The 26,869-nt window shown below is 48.6% G+C and overlaps 1 protein-coding gene across 1 annotated transcript in view; it reads right to left on the bottom strand.

Moving 5' to 3' along the window:
• The window catches only part of eno3 (enolase 3, (beta, muscle)), a 23,047-nt gene extending 1,733 nt beyond the window's left edge, over positions 1–21,314 (bottom strand). Inside the window, exons 1-11 of the mRNA XM_072376136.1 lie at positions 21,208–21,314; positions 17,488–17,577; positions 17,322–17,417; positions 17,148–17,206; positions 16,960–17,029; positions 16,755–16,888; positions 6,054–6,170; positions 5,880–5,985; positions 5,585–5,782; positions 5,190–5,266; positions 4,992–5,116 (exon numbers count right to left, since the gene is read on the bottom strand). Of these exons, the coding sequence (XP_072232237.1) occupies positions 4,992–5,116; positions 5,190–5,266; positions 5,585–5,782; positions 5,880–5,985; positions 6,054–6,170; positions 16,755–16,888; positions 16,960–17,029; positions 17,148–17,206; positions 17,322–17,417; positions 17,488–17,572 (1,067 nt within the window). The 5' untranslated portion in view covers positions 17,573–17,577; positions 21,208–21,314. The remainder of the gene's footprint in view (positions 1–4,991; positions 5,117–5,189; positions 5,267–5,584; positions 5,783–5,879; positions 5,986–6,053; positions 6,171–16,754; positions 16,889–16,959; positions 17,030–17,147; positions 17,207–17,321; positions 17,418–17,487; positions 17,578–21,207) is intronic.
• Between the last annotated feature and the right edge of the window lie 5,555 nt (positions 21,315–26,869).

The raw sequence follows: 26,869 nt of genomic DNA, 5'->3' as shown, positions 1-26,869 counted from the left end.
TCCACAAACAAACAAACAAACAAACTTCAGTCTGTCACACAGGAGGAGGAGAGGAGTGATGTTTACTTCCACAAACAAACAAACCAACAAACAAACAAACAAACTTCAGTCTGTCACACAGGAGGAGGAGAGGAGTGATGTTTACTTCCACAAACAAACAAACAAACAAACTTCAGTCTGTCACACAGGGGGAGGAGAGGAGTGATGTTTACTTCCACAAACAAACAAACAAACAAACTTCAGTCTGTCACACAGGAGGAGGAGAGGAGTGATGTTTACTTCCACAAACAAACAAACAAACAAACAAACAAACTTCAGTCTGTCACACAGGGGGAGGAGAGGAGTGATGTTTACTTCCACAAACAAACAAACAAACAAACAAACAAACTTCAGTCTGTCACACAGGGGGAGGAGAGGAGTGATGTTTACTTCCACAAACAAACAAACAAACAAACAAACAAACTTCAGTCTGTCACACAGGGGGAGGAGAGGAGTGATGTTTACTTCCACAAACAAACAAACCAACAAACAAACAAACAAACTTCAGTCTGTCACACAGGAGGAGGAGAGGAGTGATGTTTACTTCCACAAACAAACAAACAAACAAACTTCAGTCTGTCACACAGGAGGAGGAGAGGAGTGATGTTTACTTCCACAAACAAACAAACAAACAAACTTCAGTCTGTCACACAGGGGGAGGAGAGGAGTGATGTTTACTTCCACAAACAAACAAACAAACAAACTTCAGTCTGTCACACAGGAGGAGGAGAGGAGTGATGTTTACTTCCACAAACAAACAAACAAACAAACTTCAGTCTGTCACACAGGAGGAGGAGAGGAGTGATGTTTACTTCCACAAACAAACAAACAAACAAACAAACAAACTTCAGTCTGTCACACAGGAGGAGGAGAGGAGTGATGTTTACTTCCACAAACAAACAAACAAACTTCAGTCTGTCACACAGGAGGAGGAGAGGAGTGATGTTTACTTCCACAAACAAACAAACAAACAAACTTCAGTCTGTCACACAGGAGGAGGAGAGGAGTGATGTTTACTTCCACAAACAAACAAACAAACAAACTTCAGTCTGTCACACAGGGGGAGGAGAGGAGTGATGTTTACTTCCACAAACAAACAAACAAACAAACTTCAGTCTGTCACACAGGAGGAGGAGAGGAGTGATGTTTACTTCCACAAACAAACAAACAAACAAACTTCAGTCTGTCACACAGGAGGAGGAGAGGAGTGATGTTTACTTCCACAAACAAACAAACAAACTTCAGTCTGTCACACAGGAGGAGGAGAGGAGTGATGTTTACTTCCACAAACAAACAAACAAACAAACAAACAAACTTCAGTCTGTCACACAGGGGGAGGAGAGGAGTGATGTTTACTTCCACAAACAAACAAACAAACAAACTTCAGTCTGTCACACAGGGGGAGGAGAGGAGTGATGTTTACTTCCACAAACAAACAAACAAACAAACTTCAGTCTGTCACACAGGGGGAGGAGAGGAGTGATGTTTACTTCCACAAACAAACAAACAAACAAACAAACTTCAGTCTGTCACACAGGGGGAGGAGAGGAGTGATGTTTACTTCCACAAACAAACAAACAAACAAACTTCAGTCTGTCACACAGGGGGAGGAGAGGAGTGATGTTTACTTCCACAAACAAACAAACAAACAAACAAACAAACTTCAGTCTGTCACACAGGGGGAGGAGAGGAGTGATGTTTACTTCCACAAACAAACAAACAAACAAACAAACTTCAGTCTGTCACACAGGGGGAGGAGAGGAGTGATGTTTACTTCCACAAACAAACAAACCAACAAACAAACAAACAAACTTCAGTCTGTCACACAGGAGGAGGAGAGGAGTGATGTTTACTTCCACAAACAAACAAACAAACAAACAAACAAACTTCAGTCTGTCACACAGGGGGAGGAGAGGAGTGATGTTTACTTCCACAAACAAACAAACAAACAAACTTCAGTCTGTCACACAGGGGGAGGAGAGGAGTGATGTTTACTTCCACAAACAAACAAACAAACAAACTTCAGTCTGTCACACAGGGGGAGGAGAGGAGTGATGTTTACTTCCACAAACAAACAAACAAACAAACAAACAAACTTCAGTCTGTCACACAGGGGGAGGAGAGGAGTGATGTTTACTTCCACAAACAAACAAACAAACAAACTTCAGTCTGTCACACAGGAGGAGGAGAGGAGTGATGTTTACTTCCACAAACAAACAAACAAACAAACAAACTTCAGTCTGTCACACAGGGGGAGGAGAGGAGTGATGTTTACTTCCACAAACAAACAAACAAACAAACAAACTTCAGTCTGTCACACAGGGGGAGGAGAGGAGTGATGTTTACTTCCACAAACAAACAAACAAACAAACTTCAGTCTGTCACACAGGGGGAGGAGAGGAGTGATGTTTACTTCCACAAACAAACAAACAAACAAACAAACTTCAGTCTGTCACACAGGGGGAGGAGAGGAGTGATGTTTACTTCCACAAACAAACAAACAAACAAACTTCAGTCTGTCACACAGGAGGAGGAGAGGAGTGATGTTTACTTCCACAAACAAACAAACAAACAAACTTCAGTCTGTCACACAGGGGGAGGAGAGGAGTGATGTTTACTTCCACAAACAAACAAACAAACAAACAAACTTCAGTCTGTCACACAGGGGGAGGAGAGGAGTGATGTTTACTTCCACAAACAAACAAACAAACAAACAAACTTCAGTCTGTCACACAGGGGGAGGAGAGGAGTGATGTTTACTTCCACAAACAAACAAACAAACAAACTTCAGTCTGTCACACAGGGGGAGGAGAGGAGTGATGTTTACTTCCACAAACAAACAAACAAACAAAAACAAACAAACTTCAGTCTGTCACACAGGGGGAGGAGAGGAGTGATGTTTACTTCCACAAACAAACAAACAAACAAACAAACAAACTTCAGTCTGTCACACAGGGGGAGGAGAGGAGTGATGTTTACTTCCACAAACAAACAAACAAACAAACTTCAGTCTGTCACACAGGGGGAGGAGAGGACTGATGTTTACTTCCACAAACAAACAAACAAACAAACTTCAGTCTGTCACACAGGGGGAGGAGAGGAGTGATGTTTACTTCCACAAACAAACAAACAAACAAACAAACTTCAGTCTGTCACACAGGGGGAGGAGAGGAGTGATGTTTACTTCCACAAACAAACAAACAAACAAACAAACTTCAGTCTGTCACACAGGGGGAGGAGAGGAGTGATGTTTACTTCCACAAACAAACAAACAAACAAACAAACAAACTTCAGTCTGTCACACAGGAGGAGGAGAGGAGTGATGTTTACTTCCACAAACAAACAAACAAACAAACAAACAAACTTCAGTCTGTCACACAGGGGGAGGAGAGGAGTGATGTTTACTTCCACAAACAAACAAACAAACAAACTTCAGTCTGTCACACAGGGGGAGGAGAGGAGTGATGTTTACTTCCACAAACAAACAAACAAACAAACAAACAAACTTCAGTCTGTCACACAGGGGGAGGAGAGGAGTGATGTTTACTTCCACAAACAAACAAACAAACAAACAAACTTCAGTCTGTCACACAGGGGGAGGAGAGGAGTGATGTTTACTTCCACAAACAAACAAACAAACAAACTTCAGTCTGTCACACAGGAGGAGGAGAGGAGTGATGTTTACTTCCACAAACAAACAAACAAACAAACTTCAGTCTGTCACACAGGGGGAGGAGAGGAGTGATGTTTACTTCCACAAACAAACAAACAAACAAACAAACTTCAGTCTGTCACACAGGGGGAGGAGAGGAGTGATGTTTACTTCCACAAACAAACAAACAAACAAACAAACTTCAGTCTGTCACACAGGGGGAGGAGAGGAGTGATGTTTACTTCCACAAACAAACAAACAAACAAACTTCAGTCTGTCACACAGGGGGAGGAGAGGAGTGATGTTTACTTCCACAAACAAACAAACAAACAAAAACAAACAAACTTCAGTCTGTCACACAGGGGGAGGAGAGGAGTGATGTTTACTTCCACAAACAAACAAACAAACAAACAAACAAACTTCAGTCTGTCACACAGGGGGAGGAGAGGAGTGATGTTTACTTCCACAAACAAACAAACAAACAAACTTCAGTCTGTCACACAGGGGGAGGAGAGGACTGATGTTTACTTCCACAAACAAACAAACAAACAAACTTCAGTCTGTCACACAGGGGGAGGAGAGGAGTGATGTTTACTTCCACAAACAAACAAACAAACAAACAAACTTCAGTCTGTCACACAGGGGGAGGAGAGGAGTGATGTTTACTTCCACAAACAAACAAACAAACAAACAAACTTCAGTCTGTCACACAGGGGGAGGAGAGGAGTGATGTTTACTTCCACAAACAAACAAACAAACAAACTTCAGTCTGTCACACAGGAGGAGGAGAGGAGTGATGTTTACTTCCACAAACAAACAAACAAACAAACAAACAAACTTCAGTCTGTCACACAGGGGGAGGAGAGGAGTGATGTTTACTTCCACAAACAAACAAACAAACAAACTTCAGTCTGTCACACAGGGGGAGGAGAGGAGTGATGTTTACTTCCACAAACAAACAAACAAACAAACAAACAAACTTCAGTCTGTCACACAGGGGGAGGAGAGGAGTGATGTTTACTTCCACAAACAAACAAACAAACAAACTTCAGTCTGTCACACAGGGGGAGGAGAGGAGTGATGTTTACTTCCACAAACAAACAAACAAACAAACAAACAAACTTCAGTCTGTCACACAGGGGGAGGAGAGGAGTGATGTTTACTTCCACAAACAAACAAACAAACAAACTTCAGTCTGTCACACAGGGGGAGGAGAGGAGTGATGTTTACTTCCACAAACAAACAAACAAACAAACAAACAAACTTCAGTCTGTCACACAGGGGGAGGCAGGTGTCTTACGCCTTTATGGACTCAGTGACCGAGCCGATCTGGTTGACTTTGAGCAGCAGACAGTTGCAGGCCTTCTTCTCCACCGCCTGCTGGATCCTCTTAGGATTGGTCACTGTCAGGTCATCTCCTACGACCTGATTGGTTGAAACAGACACGTCAGTCACTGTAACCTTGTGGCTGGGGTCACCTCTGACCTGCCCGTCTCACCTGGATGTCTACAGAGGCGGTGAACTTGGCCCATTGCTCCCAGTCGTCCTGATCAAATGGATCCTCGATGGACTGGACTGCAAACAGAGACGGAGGTTAAAGAGAGCAGAAAGTGTGGTGCTGACCCCTACAGGCTACAAGGCGCCACTGCAGCAGTTTTAGTGAATTTAGTGGCATTTTATCTTTTAATTAGTCCCGTGTTGATTAAAATAAACTTTAAAATAGTGAATACATGGGCCCACTTTCTTCTGGAAAGGTCCAGGTGCTGAGAAGGGCCGGTTTCTATGACAACACGTGAACAGTACCTGGCCTACATCTCCACTGTCTGTGCGGTTAACGCCTGTGATTTGCACCCCCCCCCCGGCAGGTGTTTTTATGTTGTGGGGTGGCGTTACCAGGGTAACCCTTGATGAAGCTGCGGTACAGGTCTCCCAGCTTCTCTCCACTGATGTGTCTCGCTGGGTCGTCGGGGGACTTGAAGTCCAGGTCGTATTTGCCGCTGCGGAAGAACTCGGAGGCGGCTACATCCATGCCGATGATGATCTTATCGGGGTAACCGGCCTTCTCGATGGCCGACTTCAGCAGCTCGAGAGCTGTGGAGGCAAACGGCGAGGAGAGACCGCAGGAATGTCCGTTACAGCGCATGTAGCCTTAGACTGGATCCATCTGCCACAGGACCAAAGCACTCACCCTCGTTGTTCTCCAGGATGTTGGGGGCGAAGCCGCCCTCGTCTCCCACGTTGGTGGCATCCTTGCCGTACTTGGCCTTGATGACGTTCTTCAGGTTGTGGTAGACCTGAACACACAGACAGTTAGAGGAGAGTATCGGACAGAAACGGCCCTGCTGAACAGAGCTCCTCGCACCTCGGCTCCGATCCTCATGGCCTCGTGGAAGTTGGCAGCTCCAACGGGCAGAATCATGAACTCCTGCATGGCGAGCTTGTTTCCAGCATGACTGCCACCGTTGATCACGTTAAAGGCCTGAAAGGACAGAAAGACATCCACGTCAACGGCTGCCTTTCCAGGACAAAGGAGAGTTTTCCCGCCACACCACTCTTCAGATTCTACCGGACCGGGCTGTGACATCACTACCGCCGGGGGATATATCATAAAGACCCCGTGTCTTTTTCTGTGGAGTCCTGGGTTCAACTTAAACTCCTTAAACTGGTCTGGTACAGCTGCATTTTCAAATGATTAAATCAATTGATCCTTTTCATCATTGGTTGGGATTTTTAAACACGTTTTAGTCACCTGACATGTACAGAGCTCTCGAATTTAAACAGCTTTCTCCTTAAATGGGAGTGAATCTTTATTCTTAAAGACGTCTGAACATGCTCATGAGTTCTTGCACATGAGGTTTTACCCAGTGGTCTCAGAGACGGCGTGAAGTGGGAGGAAGTCACAAAATTAACACCTTTAAAGCTGAAGAGTTGTTGGGGCTCTCATGAAGTTTCAAGCCATAAGATTTGACTTTTGGAAGATGGCTGAAGGTCCAAAGTGTGCAACACTGGCAGAAAATATTTAGTTTTTGGTGTGAAACTGGCTTGTTGGTGTGAAACTGGCTTGTTGGTGTGAAACTGGCTTGTTGGTGTGAAACCGGCTTGTTGGTGTGAAACCGGCTTGTTGGTGTGAAACCGGCTCGTTGGTGTGAAACTGGCTCGTTGGTGTGAAACTGGCTCGTTGGTGTGAAACTGGCTTGTTGGTGTGAAACTGGCTTGTTGGTGTGAAACTGGCTCGTTGGTGTGAAACCGGCTCGTTGGTGTGAAACCGGCTTGTTGGTGTGAAACTGGCTTGTTGGTGTGAAACTGGCTTGTTGGTGTGAAACCGGCTTGTTGGTGTGAAACTGGCTTGTTGGTGTGAAACTGGCTCGTTGGTGTGAAACTGGCTTGTTGGTGTGAAACTGGCTTGTTGGTGTGAAACTGGCTCGTTGGTGTGAAACCGGCTCGTTGGTGTGAAATCGGCTTGTTGGTGTGAAACTGGCTCGTTGGTGTGAAACCGGCTCGTTGGTGTGAAACTGGCTTGTTGGTGTGAAACCGGCTTGTTGGTGTGAAACTGGCTTGTTGGTGTGAAACTGGCTCGTTGGTGTGAAACCGGCTCGTTGGTGTGAAACTGGCTCGTTGGTGTGAAACCGGCTCGTTGGTGTGAAACCGGCTCGTTGGTGTGAAACTGGCTTGTTGGTGTGAAACTGGCTCGTTGGTGTGAAACTGGCTTGTTGGTGTGAAACTGGCTCGTTGGTGTGAAACTGGCTCGTTGGTGTGAAACTGGCTCGTTGGTGTGAAACTGGCTCGTTGGTGTGAAACTGGCTCGTTGGTGTGAAACTGGCTTGTTGGTGTGAAACTGGCTCGTTGGTGTGAAACCGGCTCGTTGGTGTGAAACTGGCTTGTTGGTGTGAAACTGGCTCGTTGGTGTGAAACTGGCTCGTTGGTGTGAAACTGGCTTGTTGGTGTGAAACTGGCTTGTTGGTGTGAAACTGGCTTGTTGGTGTGAAACTGGCTCGTTGGTGTGAAACCGGCTTGTTGGTGTGAAACTGGCTCGTTGGTGTGAAACCGGCTCGTTGGTGTGAAACTGGCTCGTTGGTGTGAAACTGGCTCGTTGGTGTGAAACCGGCTCGTTGGTGGCTTGTTGGTGTGAAACTGGCTTGTTGGTGTGAAACTGGCTCGTTGGTGTGAAACTGGCTCGTTGGTGTGAAACTGGCTCGTTGGTGTGAAACCGGCTCGTTGGTGTGAAACCGGCTTGTTGGTGTGAAACTGGCTTGTTGGTGTGAAACTGGCTCGTTGGTGTGAAACCGGCTCGTTGGTGGCTTGTTGGTGTGAAACTGGCTTGTTGGTGTGAAACTGGCTCGTTGGTGTGAAACTGGCTCGTTGGTGTGAAACTGGCTTGTTGGTGTGAAACTGGCTCGTTGGTGTGAAACTGGCTTGTTGGTGTGAAACTGGCTTGTTGGTGTGAAACTGGCTCGTTGGTGTGAAACCGGCTCGTTGGTGTGAAACTGGCTTGTTGGTGTGAAACCGGCTCGTTGGTGTGAAACTGGCTTGTTGGTGTGAAACCGGCTCGTTGGTGTGAAACTGGCTCGTTGGTGTGAAACTGGCTTGTTGGTGTGAAACTGGCTTGTTGGTGTGAAACTGGCTCGTTGGTGTGAAACCGGCTCGTTGGTGTGAAACTGGCTTGTTGGTGTGAAACCGGCTCGTTGGTGTGAAACTGGCTCGTTGGTGTGAAACTGGCTTGTTGGTGTGAAACTGGCTTGTTGGTGTGAAACTGGCTTGTTGGTGTGAAACTGGCTTGTTGGTGTGAAACTGGCTTGTTGGTGTGAAACTGGCTCGTTGGTGTGAAACTGGCTTGTTGGTGTGAAACTGGCTCGTTGGTGTGAAACCGGCTCGTTGGTGTGAAACTGGCTTGTTGGTGTGAAACTGGCTCGTTGGTGTGAAACTGGCTTGTTGGTGTGAAACTGGCTCGTTGGTGTGAAACTGGCTCGTTGGTGTGAAACTGGCTTGTTGGTGTGAAACTGGCTCGTTGGTGTGAAACTGGCTCGTTGGTGTGAAACTGGCTTGTTGGTGTGAAACTGGCTTGTTGGTGTGAAACTGGCTTGTTGGTGTGAAACTGGCTCGTTGGTGTGAAACCGGCTTGTTGGTGTGAAACTGGCTCGTTGGTGTGAAACCGGCTCGTTGGTGTGAAACTGGCTCGTTGGTGTGAAACTGGCTCGTTGGTGTGAAACCGGCTCGTTGGTGGCTTGTTGGTGTGAAACTGGCTTGTTGGTGTGAAACTGGCTCGTTGGTGTGAAACTGGCTCGTTGGTGTGAAACTGGCTCGTTGGTGTGAAACTGGCTTGTTGGTGTGAAACTGGCTTGTTGGTGTGAAACTGGCTCGTTGGTGTGAAACTGGCTCGTTGGTGTGAAACCGGCTCGTTGGTGTGAAACCGGCTTGTTGGTGTGAAACTGGCTTGTTGGTGTGAAACTGGCTCGTTGGTGTGAAACCGGCTCGTTGGTGGCTTGTTGGTGTGAAACTGGCTTGTTGGTGTGAAACTGGCTCGTTGGTGTGAAACCGGCTCGTTGGTGTGAAACTGGCTCGTTGGTGTGAAACTGGCTCGTTGGTGTGAAACCGGCTCGTTGGTGGCTTGTTGGTGTGAAACTGGCTTGTTGGTGTGAAACTGGCTCGTTGGTGTGAAACTGGCTCGTTGGTGTGAAACTGGCTCGTTGGTGTGAAACCGGCTCGTTGGTGTGAAACCGGCTTGTTGGTGTGAAACTGGCTTGTTGGTGTGAAACTGGCTCGTTGGTGTGAAACCGGCTCGTTGGTGGCTTGTTGGTGTGAAACTGGCTTGTTGGTGTGAAACTGGCTCGTTGGTGTGAAACTGGCTCGTTGGTGTGAAACTGGCTTGTTGGTGTGAAACTGGCTCGTTGGTGTGAAACTGGCTTGTTGGTGTGAAACTGGCTTGTTGGTGTGAAACTGGCTCGTTGGTGTGAAACCGGCTCGTTGGTGTGAAACTGGCTTGTTGGTGTGAAACCGGCTTGTTGGTGTGAAACTGGCTTGTTGGTGTGAAACTGGCTCGTTGGTGTGAAACTGGCTCGTTGGTGTGAAACCGGCTCGTTGGTGTGAAACCGGCTCGTTGGTGTGAAACTGGCTCGTTGGTGTGAAACTGGCTTGTTGGTGTGAAACTGGCTTGTTGGTGTGAAACTGGCTTGTTGGTGTGAAACTGGCTTGTTGGTGTGAAACTGGCTCGTTGGTGTGAAACTGGCTTGTTGGTGTGAAACTGGCTCGTTGGTGTGAAACCGGCTGGTTGGTGTGAAACTGGCTTGTTGGTGTGAAACTGGCTCGTTGGTGTGAAACCGGCTCGTTGGTGTGAAACTGGCTCGTTGGTGTGAAACCGGCTCGTTGGTGTGAAACTGGCTCGTTGGTGTGAAACTGGCTCGTTGGTGTGAAACTGGCTTGTTGGTGTGAAACTGGCTCGTTGGTGTGAAACTGGCTCGTTGGTGTGAAACTGGCTTGTTGGTGTGAAACTGGCTCGTTGGTGTGAAACTGGCTCGTTGGTGTGAAACTGGCTCGTTGGTGTGAAACTGGCTTGTTGGTGTGAAACTGGCTTGTTGGTGTGAAACTGGCTCGTTGGTGTGAAACCGGCTTGTTGGTGTGAAACTGGCTCGTTGGTGTGAAACCGGCTCGTTGGTGTGAAACTGGCTCGTTGGTGTGAAACTGGCTCGTTGGTGTGAAACCGGCTCGTTGGTGGCTTGTTGGTGTGAAACTGGCTTGTTGGTGTGAAACTGGCTCGTTGGTGTGAAACTGGCTCGTTGGTGTGAAACTGGCTCGTTGGTGTGAAACTGGCTTGTTGGTGTGAAACTGGCTTGTTGGTGTGAAACTGGCTCGTTGGTGTGAAACTGGCTCGTTGGTGTGAAACCGGCTCGTTGGTGTGAAACCGGCTTGTTGGTGTGAAACTGGCTTGTTGGTGTGAAACTGGCTCGTTGGTGTGAAACCGGCTCGTTGGTGGCTTGTTGGTGTGAAACTGGCTTGTTGGTGTGAAACTGGCTCGTTGGTGTGAAACTGGCTCGTTGGTGTGAAACTGGCTTGTTGGTGTGAAACTGGCTTGTTGGTGTGAAACTGGCTCGTTGGTGTGAAACCGGCTTGTTGGTGTGAAACTGGCTCGTTGGTGTGAAACTGGCTCGTTGGTGTGAAACCGGCTCGTTGGTGTGAAACTGGCTCGTTGGTGTGAAACTGGCTTGTTGGTGTGAAACTGGCTCGTTGGTGTGAAACTGGCTTGTTGGTGTGAAACTGGCTCGTTGGTGTGAAACTGGCTCGTTGGTGTGAAACTGGCTCGTTGGTGTGAAACTGGCTTGTTGGTGTGAAACTGGCTTGTTGGTGTGAAACCGGCTTGTTGGTGTGAAACTGGCTCGTTGGTGTGAAACTGGCTCGTTGGTGTGAAACCGGCTCGTTGGTGTGAAACTGGCTCGTTGGTGTGAAACTGGCTTGTTGGTGTGAAACTGGCTCGTTGGTGTGAAACTGGCTTGTTGGTGTGAAACTGGCTTGTTGGTGTGAAACTGGCTCGTTGGTGTGAAACCGGCTCGTTGGTGTGAAACTGGCTCGTTGGTGTGAAACCGGCTCGTTGGTGTGAAACTGGCTTGTTGGTGTGAAACCGGCTCGTTGGTGTGAAACTGGCTCGTTGGTGTGAAACCGGCTTGTTGGTGTGAAACTGGCTCGTTGGTGTGAAACTGGCTCGTTGGTGTGAAACTGGCTTGTTGGTGTGAAACTGGCTTGTTGGTGTGAAACCGGCTTGTTGGTGTGAAACTGGCTCGTTGGTGTGAAACTGGCTCGTTGGTGTGAAACCGGCTCGTTGGTGTGAAACTGGCTCGTTGGTGTGAAACTGGCTTGTTGGTGTGAAACTGGCTCGTTGGTGTGAAACTGGCTTGTTGGTGTGAAACTGGCTTGTTGGTGTGAAACTGGCTCGTTGGTGTGAAACCGGCTCGTTGGTGTGAAACTGGCTCGTTGGTGTGAAACCGGCTCGTTGGTGTGAAACCGGCTCGTTGGTGTGAAACCGGCTCGTTGGTGTGAAACTGGCTTGTTGGTGTGAAACCGGCTCGTTGGTGTGAAACTGGCTCGTTGGTGTGAAACTGGCTTGTTGGTGTGAAACTGGCTCGTTGGTGTGAAACCGGCTCGTTGGTGGCTTGTTGGTGTGAAACTGGCTTGTTGGTGTGAAACTGGCTTGTTGGTGTGAAACTGGCTCGTTGGTGTGAAACTGGCTCGTTGGTGTGAAACCGGCTCGTTGGTGTGAAACCGGCTTGTTGGTGTGAAACTGGCTTGTTGGTGTGAAACTGGCTCGTTGGTGTGAAACCGGCTCGTTGGTGGCTTGTTGGTGTGAAACTGGCTTGTTGGTGTGAAACTGGCTCGTTGGTGTGAAACTGGCTCGTTGGTGTGAAACTGGCTTGTTGGTGTGAAACTGGCTCGTTGGTGTGAAACTGGCTTGTTGGTGTGAAACTGGCTTGTTGGTGTGAAACTGGCTCGTTGGTGTGAAACCGGCTTGTTGGTGTGAAACTGGCTCGTTGGTGTGAAACTGGCTCGTTGGTGTGAAACCGGCTCGTTGGTGTGAAACTGGCTCGTTGGTGTGAAACCGGCTTGTTGGTGTGAAACTGGCTCGTTGGTGTGAAACTGGCTTGTTGGTGTGAAACTGGCTTGTTGGTGTGAAACCGGCTTGTTGGTGTGAAACTGGCTCGTTGGTGTGAAACTGGCTCGTTGGTGTGAAACCGGCTCGTTGGTGTGAAACTGGCTCGTTGGTGTGAAACCGGCTCGTTGGTGTGAAACTGGCTCGTTGGTGTGAAACCGGCTCGTTGGTGTGAAACTGGCTCGTTGGTGTGAAACTGGCTTGTTGGTGTGAAACTGGCTTGTTGGTGTGAAACTGGCTCGTTGGTGTGAAACTGGCTCGTTGGTGTGAAACCGGCTCGTTGGTGTGAAACCGGCTTGTTGGTGTGAAACTGGCTTGTTGGTGTGAAACTGGCTCGTTGGTGTGAAACCGGCTCGTTGGTGGCTTGTTGGTGTGAAACTGGCTTGTTGGTGTGAAACTGGCTCGTTGGTGTGAAACTGGCTCGTTGGTGTGAAACTGGCTTGTTGGTGTGAAACTGGCTTGTTGGTGTGAAACTGGCTCGTTGGTGTGAAACCGGCTTGTTGGTGTGAAACTGGCTCGTTGGTGTGAAACTGGCTCGTTGGTGTGAAACCGGCTCGTTGGTGTGAAACTGGCTCGTTGGTGTGAAACTGGCTTGTTGGTGTGAAACTGGCTCGTTGGTGTGAAACTGGCTTGTTGGTGTGAAACTGGCTCGTTGGTGTGAAACTGGCTCGTTGGTGTGAAACTGGCTCGTTGGTGTGAAACTGGCTTGTTGGTGTGAAACTGGCTTGTTGGTGTGAAACCGGCTTGTTGGTGTGAAACTGGCTCGTTGGTGTGAAACTGGCTCGTTGGTGTGAAACCGGCTCGTTGGTGTGAAACTGGCTCGTTGGTGTGAAACTGGCTTGTTGGTGTGAAACTGGCTCGTTGGTGTGAAACTGGCTTGTTGGTGTGAAACTGGCTTGTTGGTGTGAAACTGGCTCGTTGGTGTGAAACCGGCTCGTTGGTGTGAAACTGGCTCGTTGGTGTGAAACCGGCTCGTTGGTGTGAAACTGGCTTGTTGGTGTGAAACCGGCTCGTTGGTGTGAAACTGGCTCGTTGGTGTGAAACCGGCTTGTTGGTGTGAAACTGGCTCGTTGGTGTGAAACTGGCTCGTTGGTGTGAAACTGGCTTGTTGGTGTGAAACTGGCTTGTTGGTGTGAAACCGGCTTGTTGGTGTGAAACTGGCTCGTTGGTGTGAAACTGGCTCGTTGGTGTGAAACCGGCTCGTTGGTGTGAAACTGGCTCGTTGGTGTGAAACTGGCTTGTTGGTGTGAAACTGGCTCGTTGGTGTGAAACTGGCTTGTTGGTGTGAAACTGGCTTGTTGGTGTGAAACTGGCTCGTTGGTGTGAAACCGGCTCGTTGGTGTGAAACTGGCTCGTTGGTGTGAAACCGGCTCGTTGGTGTGAAACCGGCTCGTTGGTGTGAAACCGGCTCGTTGGTGTGAAACTGGCTTGTTGGTGTGAAACCGGCTCGTTGGTGTGAAACTGGCTCGTTGGTGTGAAACTGGCTTGTTGGTGTGAAACTGGCTCGTTGGTGTGAAACCGGCTCGTTGGTGGCTTGTTGGTGTGAAACTGGCTTGTTGGTGTGAAACTGGCTTGTTGGTGTGAAACTGGCTCGTTGGTGTGAAACTGGCTCGTTGGTGTGAAACCGGCTCGTTGGTGTGAAACCGGCTTGTTGGTGTGAAACTGGCTTGTTGGTGTGAAACTGGCTCGTTGGTGTGAAACCGGCTCGTTGGTGGCTTGTTGGTGTGAAACTGGCTTGTTGGTGTGAAACTGGCTCGTTGGTGTGAAACTGGCTCGTTGGTGTGAAACTGGCTTGTTGGTGTGAAACTGGCTCGTTGGTGTGAAACTGGCTTGTTGGTGTGAAACTGGCTTGTTGGTGTGAAACTGGCTCGTTGGTGTGAAACCGGCTTGTTGGTGTGAAACTGGCTCGTTGGTGTGAAACTGGCTCGTTGGTGTGAAACCGGCTCGTTGGTGTGAAACTGGCTCGTTGGTGTGAAACCGGCTTGTTGGTGTGAAACTGGCTCGTTGGTGTGAAACTGGCTTGTTGGTGTGAAACTGGCTTGTTGGTGTGAAACCGGCTTGTTGGTGTGAAACTGGCTCGTTGGTGTGAAACTGGCTCGTTGGTGTGAAACCGGCTCGTTGGTGTGAAACTGGCTCGTTGGTGTGAAACTGGCTTGTTGGTGTGAAACTGGCTCGTTGGTGTGAAACTGGCTTGTTGGTGTGAAACTGGCTTGTTGGTGTGAAACTGGCTCGTTGGTGTGAAACCGGCTCGTTGGTGTGAAACTGGCTTGTTGGTGTGAAACTGGCTCGTTGGTGTGAAACTGGCTTGTTGGTGTGAAACTGGCTCGTTGGTGTGAAACTGGCTCGTTGGTGTGAAACTGGCTTGTTGGTGTGAAACTGGCTCGTTGGTGTGAAACTGGCTCGTTGGTGTGAAACTGGCTCGTTGGTGTGAAACTGGCTTGTTGGTGTGAAACTGGCTCGTTGGTGTGAAACTGGCTCGTTGGTGTGAAACCGGCTCGTTGGTGTGAAACTGGCTCGTTGGTGTGAAACTGGCTCGTTGGTGTGAAACTGGCTCGTTGGTGTGAAACTGGCTCGTTGGTGTGAAACTGGCTTGTTGGTGTGAAACTGGCTCGTTGGTGTGAAACTGGCTCGTTGGTGTGAAACTGGCTTGTTGGTGTGAAACTGGCTTGTTGGTGTGAAACTGGCTTGTTGGTGTGAAACTGGCTTGTTGGTGTGAAACTGGCTCGTTGGTGTGAAACCGGCTTGTTGGTGTGAAACTGGCTCGTTGGTGTGAAACCGGCTCGTTGGTGTGAAACTGGCTCGTTGGTGTGAAACTGGCTCGTTGGTGTGAAACCGGCTCGTTGGTGGCTTGTTGGTGTGAAACTGGCTCGTTGGTGTGAAACTGGCTCGTTGGTGTGAAACTGGCTCGTTGGTGTGAAACTGGCTCGTTGGTGTGAAACTGGCTTGTTGGTGTGAAACTGGCTTGTTGGTGTGAAACTGGCTCGTTGGTGTGAAACTGGCTCGTTGGTGTGAAACCGGCTCGTTGGTGTGAAACCGGCTTGTTGGTGTGAAACTGGCTTGTTGGTGTGAAACTGGCTCGTTGGTGTGAAACCGGCTCGTTGGTGGCTTGTTGGTGTGAAACTGGCTTGTTGGTGTGAAACTGGCTCGTTGGTGTGAAACTGGCTCGTTGGTGTGAAACTGGCTTGTTGGTGTGAAACTGGCTTGTTGGTGTGAAACTGGCTCGTTGGTGTGAAACCGGCTTGTTGGTGTGAAACCGGCTCGTTGGTGTGAAACTGGCTTGTTGGTGTGAAACTGGCTCGTTGGTGTGAAACCGGCTTGTTGGTGTGAAACTGGCTCGTTGGTGTGAAACTGGCTCGTTGGTGTGAAACCGGCTCGTTGGTGTGAAACTGGCTCGTTGGTGTGAAACTGGCTTGTTGGTGTGAAACTGGCTCGTTGGTGTGAAACTGGCTTGTTGGTGTGAAACTGGCTCGTTGGTGTGAAACCGGCTTGTTGGTGTGAAACTGGCTCGTTGGTGTGAAACTGGCTTGTTGGTGTGAAACTGGCTTGTTGGTGTGAAACCGGCTTGTTGGTGTGAAACTGGCTCGTTGGTGTGAAACTGGCTCGTTGGTGTGAAACCGGCTCGTTGGTGTGAAACTGGCTCGTTGGTGTGAAACTGGCTCGTTGGTGTGAAACTGGCTTGTTGGTGTGAAACTGGCTCGTTGGTGTGAAACTGGCTCGTTGGTGTGAAACCGGCTCGTTGGTGTGAAACTGGCTCGTTGGTGTGAAACCGGCTCGTTGGTGTGAAACTGGCTCGTTGGTGTGAAACCGGCTCGTTGGTGTGAAACCGGCTCGTTGGTGTGAAACTGGCTTGTTGGTGTGAAACTGGCTTGTTGGTGTGAAACCGGCTCGTTGGTGTGAAACTGGCTTGTTGGTGTGAAACCGGCTCGTTGGTGTGAAACTGGCTCGTTGGTGTGAAACTGGCTTGTTGGTGTGAAACTGGCTTGTTGGTGTGAAACTGGCTTGTTGGTGTGAAACTGGCTTGTTGGTGTGAAACTGGCTCGTTGGTGTGAAACTGGCTCGTTGGTGTGAAACTGGCTTGTTGGTGTGAAACTGGCTTGTTGGTGTGAAACTGGCTCGTTGGTGTGAAACCGGCTTGTTGGTGTGAAACTGGCTTGTTGGTGTGAAACCGGCTTGTTGGTGTGAAACCGGCTCGTTGGTGTGAAACCGGCTCGTTGGTGTGAAACCGGCTTGTTGGTGTGAAACTGGCTCGTTGGTGTGAAACTGGCTTGTTGGTGTGAAACTGGCTTGTTGGTGTGAAACCGGCTTGTTGGTGTGAAACCGGCTCGTTGGTGTGAAACCGGCTCGTTGGTGTGAAACTGGCTTGTTGGTGTGAAACCGGCTCGTTGGTGTGAAACCGGCTCGTTGGTGTGAGCTGAAGCCCCGCCCACTTACAGGAACAGGAAGGATGACGTCCTTGTGTCCAGCGAGGTCAGCGATGTGGCGGTACAGAGGAACTCCCTTTTCTGCTGCTCCAGCCTTACAGACGGCCAGCGACACGCCCAGGATGGCATTAGCTCCAAACTTAGCTGCAGACAGACAGGAAGACAGGTGAGACAGGTCAGACAGACAGGTCAGACAGACAGACACGGGTCCTTACATTTGTTCTCGGTGCCGTCCAACTCCAGCATGAACTTGTCGATCTTCTCCTGCTCGACGACGCTGAATTTCTGCAGACAGACAGGTGGGGGTTATCTTGAGGGTTACCTGAGCGACGGTTGGAGTCGGGATCAGCAGCGAGTCACAAGCGTCTGCTGAGTGTAGCCAGGAATTACTGATGGTCTATACCTTCTCCAGCAGCTTGGGGGTAATGTCCTTGTTGACGTGCTCCACAGCCTTCAGGGTACCTGCAGACAAACAGATGTTAGCAGCTGTACCGCCGCCTGCGCCCAGGCTTCGGCCGCCGCCTGCGCCCAGGCTTCGGCCGCCGCCTGCGCCCAGGCTTCAGCCGCCGCCTCCTACCTTTGCCCAGGTAACGGCTCTTATCTCCGTCACGGAGCTCCAGCGCCTCATGGACTCCGGTGGATGCTCCACTGGGGACGGCAGCTCTGAAACGACCTGACAAAACACACGAAGTCAGCTTTCTGAGCGAAGACTGAGTCCCAACATCAGACTTATCTGGGCTCACCTTTGGCTGTCCACAGGTCCACCTCCACAGTGGGGTTTCCTCTGGAGTCCAGAATCTCACGAGCGTGAATCTTAGTGATAGACATCCTGACTGAGGAAGACGAGACACACATGAGAGGGAGTCAGACACTGAATTCAGGACACATTACAAGCTATTTCATCCACAACAGCTCAGTCCACTGCGTGAAGAATCCCAAAGATAACGAGGGTTGAGACGAGCAGACCAGAACCAGATCCTCCGAGGACATCTGTGTCCTCTTATGGGAAAATGAGACAGGACCAGACCCCCTGTCACACAGGGACACAGTGGGCCCCATCCTCATGGACCCCGTCCCCACAGATGGAGCCCAACCCGATGGACCCCGTCCCCACAGATGGAGCCCAACCTCATGGCCCCCATCCCCACAGATGGAGCCCAACCTCATGGCCCCCGTCCCCACAGATGAAGCCCAACCTCATGGCCCCCGTCCCCACAGATGGAGCCCAACCTCATGGCCCCCGTCCCCACAGATGGAGCCCAACCCGATGGACCCCGTCCCCACAGATGAAGCCCAACCTCATGGCCCCCGTCCCCACAGATGGAGCCCAGCCCGATGGCCCCCGTCCCCACAGATGGAGCCCAACCCGATGGACCCCGTCCCCACAGATGAAGCCCAACCTCATGGCCCCCGTCCCCACAGATGGAGCCCAACCTCATGGCCCCCATCCCCACAGATGGAGCCCAACCTCATGGCCCCCGTCCCCACAGATGGAGCCCAACCCGATGGCCCCCATCCCCACAGATGGAGCCCAACCTCATGGCCCCCGTCCCCACAGATGGAGCCCAACCCGATGGCCCCCGTCCCCACAGATGGAGCCCAGCCCGATGGACCCCGTCCCCACAGATGGAGCCCAACCTCATGGCCCCCGTCCCCACAGATAGAGCCCAACCCGATGGACCCCGTCCCCACAGATGGAGCCCAGCCCGATGGCCCCCGTCCCCACAGATGGAGCCCAGCCCGATGGCCCCCGTCCCCACAGATGGAGCCCAACCTCATGGCCCCCGTCCCCACAGATGGAGCCCAGCCCGATGGACCCCGTCCCCACAGATGGAGCCCAACCTCATGGCCCCCGTCCCCACAGATGGAGCCCAACCCGATGGACCCCGTCCCCACAGATGGAGCCCAACCTCATGGCCCCCGTCCCCACAGATAGAGCCCAACCCGATGGCCCCCGTCCCCACAGATGGAGCCCAACCCGATGGACCCCGTCCCCACAGATGGAGCCCAGCCCGATGGCCCCCGTCCCCACAGATGGAGCCCAACCTCATGGCCCCCGTCCCCACAGATGGAGCCCAACCTCATGGCCCCCGTCCCCACAGATGGAGCCCAACCTCATGGCCCCCGTCCCCACAGATGGAGCCCAACCCGATGGACCCCGTCCCCACAGATGGAGCCCAACCCGATGGCCCCCGTCCCCACAGATGGAGCCCAGCCCGATGGACCCCGTCCCCACAGATGGAGCCCAACCTCATGGCCCCCGTCCCCACAGATAGAGCCCAACCCGATGGACCCCGTCCCCACAGATGGAGCCCAACCCGATGGACCCCGTCCCCACAGATGGAGCCCAGCCCGATGGACCCCGTCCCCACAGATGGAGCCCAACCTCATGGCCCCCGTCCCCACAGATGGAGCCCAACCTCATGGCCCCCGTCCCCACAGATGGAGCCCAGCCCGATGGACCCCGTCCCCACAGATGGAGCCCAGCCCGATGGCCCCCGTCCCCACAGATGGAGCCCAACCTCATGGCCCCCGTCCCCACAGATGGAGCCCAGCCCGATGGCCCCCGTCCCCACAGATGGAGCCCAGCCCGATGGACCCCGTCCCCACAGATGGAGCCCAGCCCGATGGCCCCCGTCCCCACAGATGGAGCCCAACCTCATGGCCCCCGTCCCCACAGATGGAGCCCAGCCCGATGGCCCCCGTCCCCACAGATGGAGCCCAACCTCATGGCCCCCGTCCCCACAGATGGAGCCCAGCCCGATGGCCCCCGTCCCCACAGATGGAGCCCAACCTCATGGCCCCCGTCCCCACAGATGGAGCCCAGCCCGATGGCCCCCGTCCCCACAGATGGCCCCTGTCCTGGGTCTGAATGGTTAAACTGGGTGAGAGTTTCATCGTGTCAATAAAGGCTCAGTAAATTTAAATGTCATCACAGTAACCTTGAAAAAATAAAAACTTTCTCTTCCTCCGAACGCGTGCATGAGTAGCGTGCTGCAAGTGTTCGTGTAGTAAATGTGTGCGAGAGTGTAGTAAATGTGTGTGCGCGAGAGTGTAGTAAATGTGTGTGCGCGAGAGTGTAGTAAATGTGTGTGCGTGAGAGTGTGTCAGACCTGCAGCAGAGATCCTGTGTAACGCCATGATGCCTCCATGCTGTCTGTTGGCCCCGCCCACTTCCCTCCCCAGCCAATCGACCAACAGGAGGCAGGGAGATACCACTCTGCTGTTAGAGGGGGGGTGTCTGCGCTCAGACGCTCACACAGAACAGGCCACTGACCTTTCAGCAGACCTTTCTGAGGAGGTCAGCGTTGCACACGCCCGTGAACACTAATGTCTCTGACATTTGAAGGCATCCGTGACTCTGAGAGCTGATATCAGAGTGATGTCCCTGACCCCTGAATCCCCTCAGCTGCAGGATGAACTCAGCACTTTGGACTTTGTAGGTGCATTGAGTGCACAGCTCATTTGATCCCTTTATTCATTCATTCATGCAGCTGTGTGTCCAGCTGTCACGTCTGCTGTGTGCGACCGGTCAGTCGTGCCAGCAGAACAACAGCTGAACCCCTACAGAACACTTGAAACCACTGATGGCCTTTACAAAGTCCTCACTGTGTAACCCCCCCCCACACACACTGATCTCGGGCTTCATCCTGGGGATTATTTGTCTGCACACACAACAAAGTGTGCACATCAGGTTTCCAGTAAGAAGCACAGTGCATGTGTGTGCGTTCAGATTGTTCCCACACACATTTACACACCTGAATCGGCAGCTCTTCCCTGGCTCAGAGACACGAGTCCTGAGCTACTTCACTGCTGTCTGTAAACCTGACCCCGTTACCTGTGGTTGTGACTCCAGAAAGCAGACGACATCATGGGAAGGAGGACGAACCACAAACTAATAAAGACGTGGTCATGTGCAAAGACATGTTACTGCTACAGGGAGTGAGTCTCTGGCTGAGTTATTTAAAGCTCCACTTCAACTAGATTTAAAGGAGTATTAATAACCTGCAACTAGATGAGAAGCAGCTCACTCTTCATCTGCTAACGGACAGGAACTTTACTGGTTCTGCTCTGAAAATGACTCAGAATCTATGACTGTTTCATGAAAAGCTGATTTTCACTCTGTTCAGTCTGAGATTTGATCTCTAAGTACACACTCCCTAGTTTTGTGTGCATTTGTGGACTTTGTGCTCCGCCTTCTGTTTGCCAGATTTCAGCTCTGTGACCTTCAGCCGGCTCGCTGTCAGTCCTCTCAGAGCTTTAGTCTTTTTGATCCAACCAACACTTACAGGTGAAGGAGTCGTGTGACCCAACACAACAAACACAAATAAGTGCACTTTCAAAATTAAAACACAGGGCAGAGGCAGTATGAGCTGGAGTCAAACAGGAAGTAGTTGAGAGACTTAATCTCTGAGTTTAAACAGCATGGAAGCTGAGGTGAATCGCGCCTTGTCTGTTCTTACCTGAAAAATGCTGCTCAGAGAAGAACGAGGGGGTAGTTTCTGGCCGTCCGACTGGCCGTCTGTCTGTCTGACTGACTTGAAAAGTGTTTCTTCTCGCTCTGCAGGGTTTTTATAGACGCTGCCTGAAGGGGGAGGAGGCAGGGTGGGGAGCCAGGGAGCGTCTGCATGTACCAGGACTGCAGGAAACTGAAAAACACACCCTGACACTCAGATATCACTCAAATGTCACTCAGATATCACTCTGATATCATTCAGATATCATTCAGATATCACTAAGATATAATTCAAATAAAACTCAGATATCACTCAGATATCACTCTGATATCACTCTGATATCATTCAGATATCATTCAGATATCAATCAGATATCACTGAGATATCACTCAGATATCACTCAGATATCACTCTGATATCACTCTGATATCACTCTGATATCACTCAGATATCACTCAGATATCACTAAGATATAATTAAAATAAAACTCAGATATCACTCAGATATCACTCTGATATCACTCTGATATCACTCAGATATCATTCAGATATCATTCAGATATCAATCAGATATCACTCTGATATCACTCTGATATCACTCTGATATCACTCAGATATCACTCAGATATCACTCTGATATCACTCAGATATCATTCAGATATCACTCTGATATCACTCAGATATCACTCAGATATCATACAGATATCACTCTGATATCACTCTGATATCACTCAGATATCATTCAGATATCAATCAGATATCACTCAGATATCACTCAGATATCACTCAGATATCACTCTGATATCACTCAGATATCACTCAGATATCATTCAGATATCACTCAGATATCATTCAGATATCACTCTGATATCATTCAGATATCAATCAGATATCACTCAGATATCACTCAGATATCACTCAGATATCACTCTGATATCACTCAGATATCACTCAGATATCATTCAGATATCACTCAGATATCATTCAGATATCACTCAGATATCACTCAGATATCACTCAGATATCACTCAGATATCACTCTGATATCACTCAGATATCACTCAGATATCATTCAGATATCACTCTGATATCACTCAGATATCACTCTGATATCACTCAGATATCACTCTGATATCACTGAGATATCACTCAGATATCATTCAGATATAATTCAAATAAAACTCAGATATCACTCTGATATAATTCAAATAACACTCTGATATCACTCAGATATCACTCAGATATCATTCAGATATCACTCTGATATCACTCAGATATCACTCAAATATCACTCAAATATCACTCAGATATCACTCTGATATCACTCTGATATCACTCAGATATCATTCAGATATCATTCAGATATCACTCAGATATCACTCAGATATCACTCAGATATCACTCTGATCTCACTCAGATATCATTCAGATATCATTCAGATATCACTCTGATATCACTCTGATATCACTCAGATATCACTCAGATATCACTCTGATATCACTCAGATATCACTCAGATATCACTCAGATATCACTCAGATATCACTCAGATATCACTCAGATATCACTCAGAAATCACTCTGATATCAATCAGATATCACTCAGATATCACTCTGATATCACTCTGATATCACTCAGATATCAATCAGATATCAATCAGATATCAATCAGATATCAATCAGATATCACTCTGATATCACTCAGATATCAATCAGATATCACTCAGATATCACTCAGATATCACTCAGATATCACTCAGATATCACTCTGATCTCACTCTGATCTCACTCAGATATCACTCAGATATCACTCAGATATCACTCAGATATCACTCTGATATCACTCTGATCTCACTCAGATATCACTCAGATATCACTCAGATATCACTCAGATATCACTCTGATATCACTCAGATATCACTCAGATATCACTCAGATATCACTCTGATATCACTCAGATATCACTCAGATATCACTCAGATATCACTCAGATATCACTCAGATATCACTCAGAAATCACTCTGATATCAATCAGATATCACTCAGATATCACTCTGATATCACTCTGATATCACTCAGATATCAATCAGATATCAATCAGATATCAATCAGATATCACTCTGATATCACTCAGATATCAATCAGATATCACTCAGATATCACTCAGAAATCACTCAGATATCATTCAGATATCACTCTGATATCAATCAGATATCACTCAAATATCACTCTGATATCACTCTGATATCACTCTGATATCACTCAGATATCAATCAGATATAAATCAGATATCAATCAGATATCAATCAGATATCACTCTGATATCACTCAGATATCAATCAGATATCAATCAGATATCACTCAGATATCACTCAGATATCACTCAGAAATCACTCAGATATCATTCAGATATCACTCTGATATCAATCAGATATCACTCAAATATCACTCTGATATCACTCTGATATCACTCTGATATCACTCAGATATCACTCAGATATCAATCAGATATCAATCAGATATCAATCACATATCACTCAGATACCACTCTGATATCACTCTGATATCACTCTGATATCACTCAGATATCACTCAGATATCACTCTGATATCACTCTGATATCACTCAGATATCACTCAGATATCAATCAGATATCAATCAGATATCAATCAGATATCAATCACATATCAATCACATATCACTCAGATACCACTCAGATATCACTCAGATATCACTCTGATATCACTCTGATATCACTCTGATATCACTCAGATATCAATCAGATATCAATCAGATATCAATCAGATATCAATCAGATATCAATCACATATCACTCTGATATCACTCAGATATCAATCAGATATCAATCAGATATCAATCAGATATCAATCACATATCACTCTGATATCACTCAGATATCAATCAGATATCACTCAAATATCACTCAGATATCACTCTGATATCACTCTGATATCACTCAGATATCACTCTGATATCACTCTGATATCACTCTGATATCACTCTGATATCACTCAGATATCAATCAGATATCACTCAAATATCACTCAGATATCACTCAGATATCACATCTCAGCACACAGGCTCAACATTTTCTTCCACATGTGCGTTAGAACGGTTCTCACTGTGATGGAACTATCCGGACGGCCCCTAACTCCTTCAGAGAAGGTCAAAGTTCATAAAAGGGGAAATGTGAGACTTGAGAAGCATTCACTGCAAAGGGCAGTAACCCTAACACACACACAGACACACACCTTACCCTTTAAACTCACCTTTAAGTGTGCTTCAGCCTCTGAGAGCCGACCAAGCTAAATATAACTGAGGAGCCACTGGAGAAACTGCTACTGTGGTACTGACTGTAGTACTGACTGTGGTACTGACTGTAGTACTGACTGTGGTACTGACTGTAGTACTGACTGTGGTACTGACTGTGGTACTGACTGTAGTACTGACTGTGGTACTGACTGTGGTACTGACTGTAGTACTGACTGTAGTACTGACTGTGGTACTGACTGTAGTACTGACTGTGGTACTGACTGTAGTACTGACTGTGGTACTGTCTGTGGTACTGACTGTGGTACTGACTGTAGTACTGACTGTGGTACTGACTCTGGTACTGACTGTAGTACTGACTGTAGTACTGACTGTGGTACTGACTGTAGTACTGACTGTAGTACTGACTGTGGTACTGACTGTGGTACTGACTGTAGTACTGACTGTGGTACTGACTGTGGTACTGACTGTAGTACTGACTGTAGTACTGTCTGTAGTACTGTCTGTGGTACTGACTGTGGTACTGACTGTAGTACTGTCTGTAGTACTGTCTGTGGTACTGACTGTGGTACTGACTGTGGTACTGACTGTAGTACTGACTGTGGTACTGACTGTGGTACTGACTGTGGTACTGACTGTAGTACTGACTGTGGTACTGACTGTGGTACTGACTGTAGTACTGACTGTAGTACTGACTGTGGTACTGACTCTGGTACTGACTGTAGTACTGACTGTGGTACTGACTGTGGTACTGACTGTAGTACTGACTGTAGTACTGACTGTGGTACTGACTGTAGTACTGACTGTAGTACTGACTGTGGTACTGACTGTGGTACTGACTGTGGTACTGACTGTAGTACTGACTGTAGTACTGACTGTGGTACTGACTGTAGTACTGACTGTAGTACTGTCTGTAGTACTGTCTGTGGTACTGACTGTGGTACTGACTGTGGTACTGACTGTGGTACTGACTGTAGTACTGACTGTGGTACTGACTGTGGTACTGACTGTGGTACTGACTGTAGTACTGACTGTGGTACTGACTGTGGTACTGACTGTAGTACTGACTGTAGTACTGACTGTGGTACTGACTCTGGTACTGACTGTGGTACTGACTGTAGTACTGACTGTGGTACTGACTGTGGTACTGACTGTGGTACTGACTGTAGTACTGACTGTGGTACTGACTGTGGTACTGACTGTAGTACTGACTGTGGTACTGACTGTGGTACTGACTGTGGTACTGACTGTAGTACTGACTGTGGTACTGTCTGTGGTTCTGACTGTAGTACTGACTGTGGTTCTGTCTGTGGTTCTGACTGTGTTTCTGACTGTGGTTCTGTCTGTGGTTCTGACTGTGGTTCTGACTGGAACCTGAACAGTCTGGTTGGGATTGGGTCTAACATACAAGTTGATGGTTTAGAAGAGACTATTGCTGTTGTTAGCTCAGAAAGATCAACTGGACAGAAGCTGTCTAAATACAATTCAGGTTCTAAAGATATTCTAAAGCTGCTCTACTTGATGATACATCAGTGATAATAATGGGAAGGATTCCATTAATCTTCTCTCTGATAGAAACAATTTTATTGATGAAGAATCTCATGAAATCATCACTGCTGAGAGTTAAAGGAATACATGGCTCAACAGAGCTCGGACTCTTTGTCAGCCTGGCAACAGCGCTGAAGAGAAACCTGGGATTGTTCTGGCTACAGCGCTGAAGAGAAACCTGGGATTATTCTGGCTACTGCGCTGAAGAGAAACCTGGGATTGTTCTGGCTACAGCGCTGAAGAGAAACCTGGGATTGTTCTGGCTACAGCGCTGAAGAGAAACCTGGGATTATTCTGGCTACTGCGCTGAAGAGAAACCTGGGATTGTTCTGGCTACAGCGCTGAAGAGAAACCTGGGATTGTTCTGGCTACAGCGCTGAAGAGAAACCTGGGATTGTTCTGGCTACAGCGCTGAAGAGAAACCTGGGATTGTTCTGGCTACAGCGCTGAAGAGAAACCTGGGATTGTTCTGGCTACAGCGCTGAAGAGAAACCTGGGATTGTTCTGGCTACAGCGCTGAAGAGAAACCTGGGATTGTTCTGGCTACAGCGCTGAAGAGAAACCTGGGATTGTTCTGGCTACAGCGCTGAAGAGAAACCTGGGATTGTTCTGGCAACTGCGCTGAAGAGAAACCTGGGATTGTTCTGGCTACAGCGCTGAAGAGAAACCTGGGATTGTTCTGGCTACAGCGCTGAAGAGAAACCTGGGATTGTTCTTATTCTCTTCTATCAATGATAAATAATAAGCAGTTCTATCTGTCAGCTCTTTGTCAGGGAGGTGTTGCAGCTGCCTCTTACCTTTGATCCCGAACACCAGGCGAAGTAAAGCAACA

Source organism: Leuresthes tenuis, unplaced genomic scaffold (genome assembly GCF_036924035.1).
Source record: "Leuresthes tenuis unplaced genomic scaffold, fLeuTen1.0.hap1 SCAF_22, whole genome shotgun sequence".
Taxonomy (NCBI): Eukaryota; Metazoa; Chordata; class Actinopteri; order Atheriniformes; family Atherinopsidae; genus Leuresthes; species Leuresthes tenuis.
The sequence above is the reverse complement of the archived record's forward strand: the minus strand, read 5'-3'. Positions and strand labels throughout refer to the sequence as shown.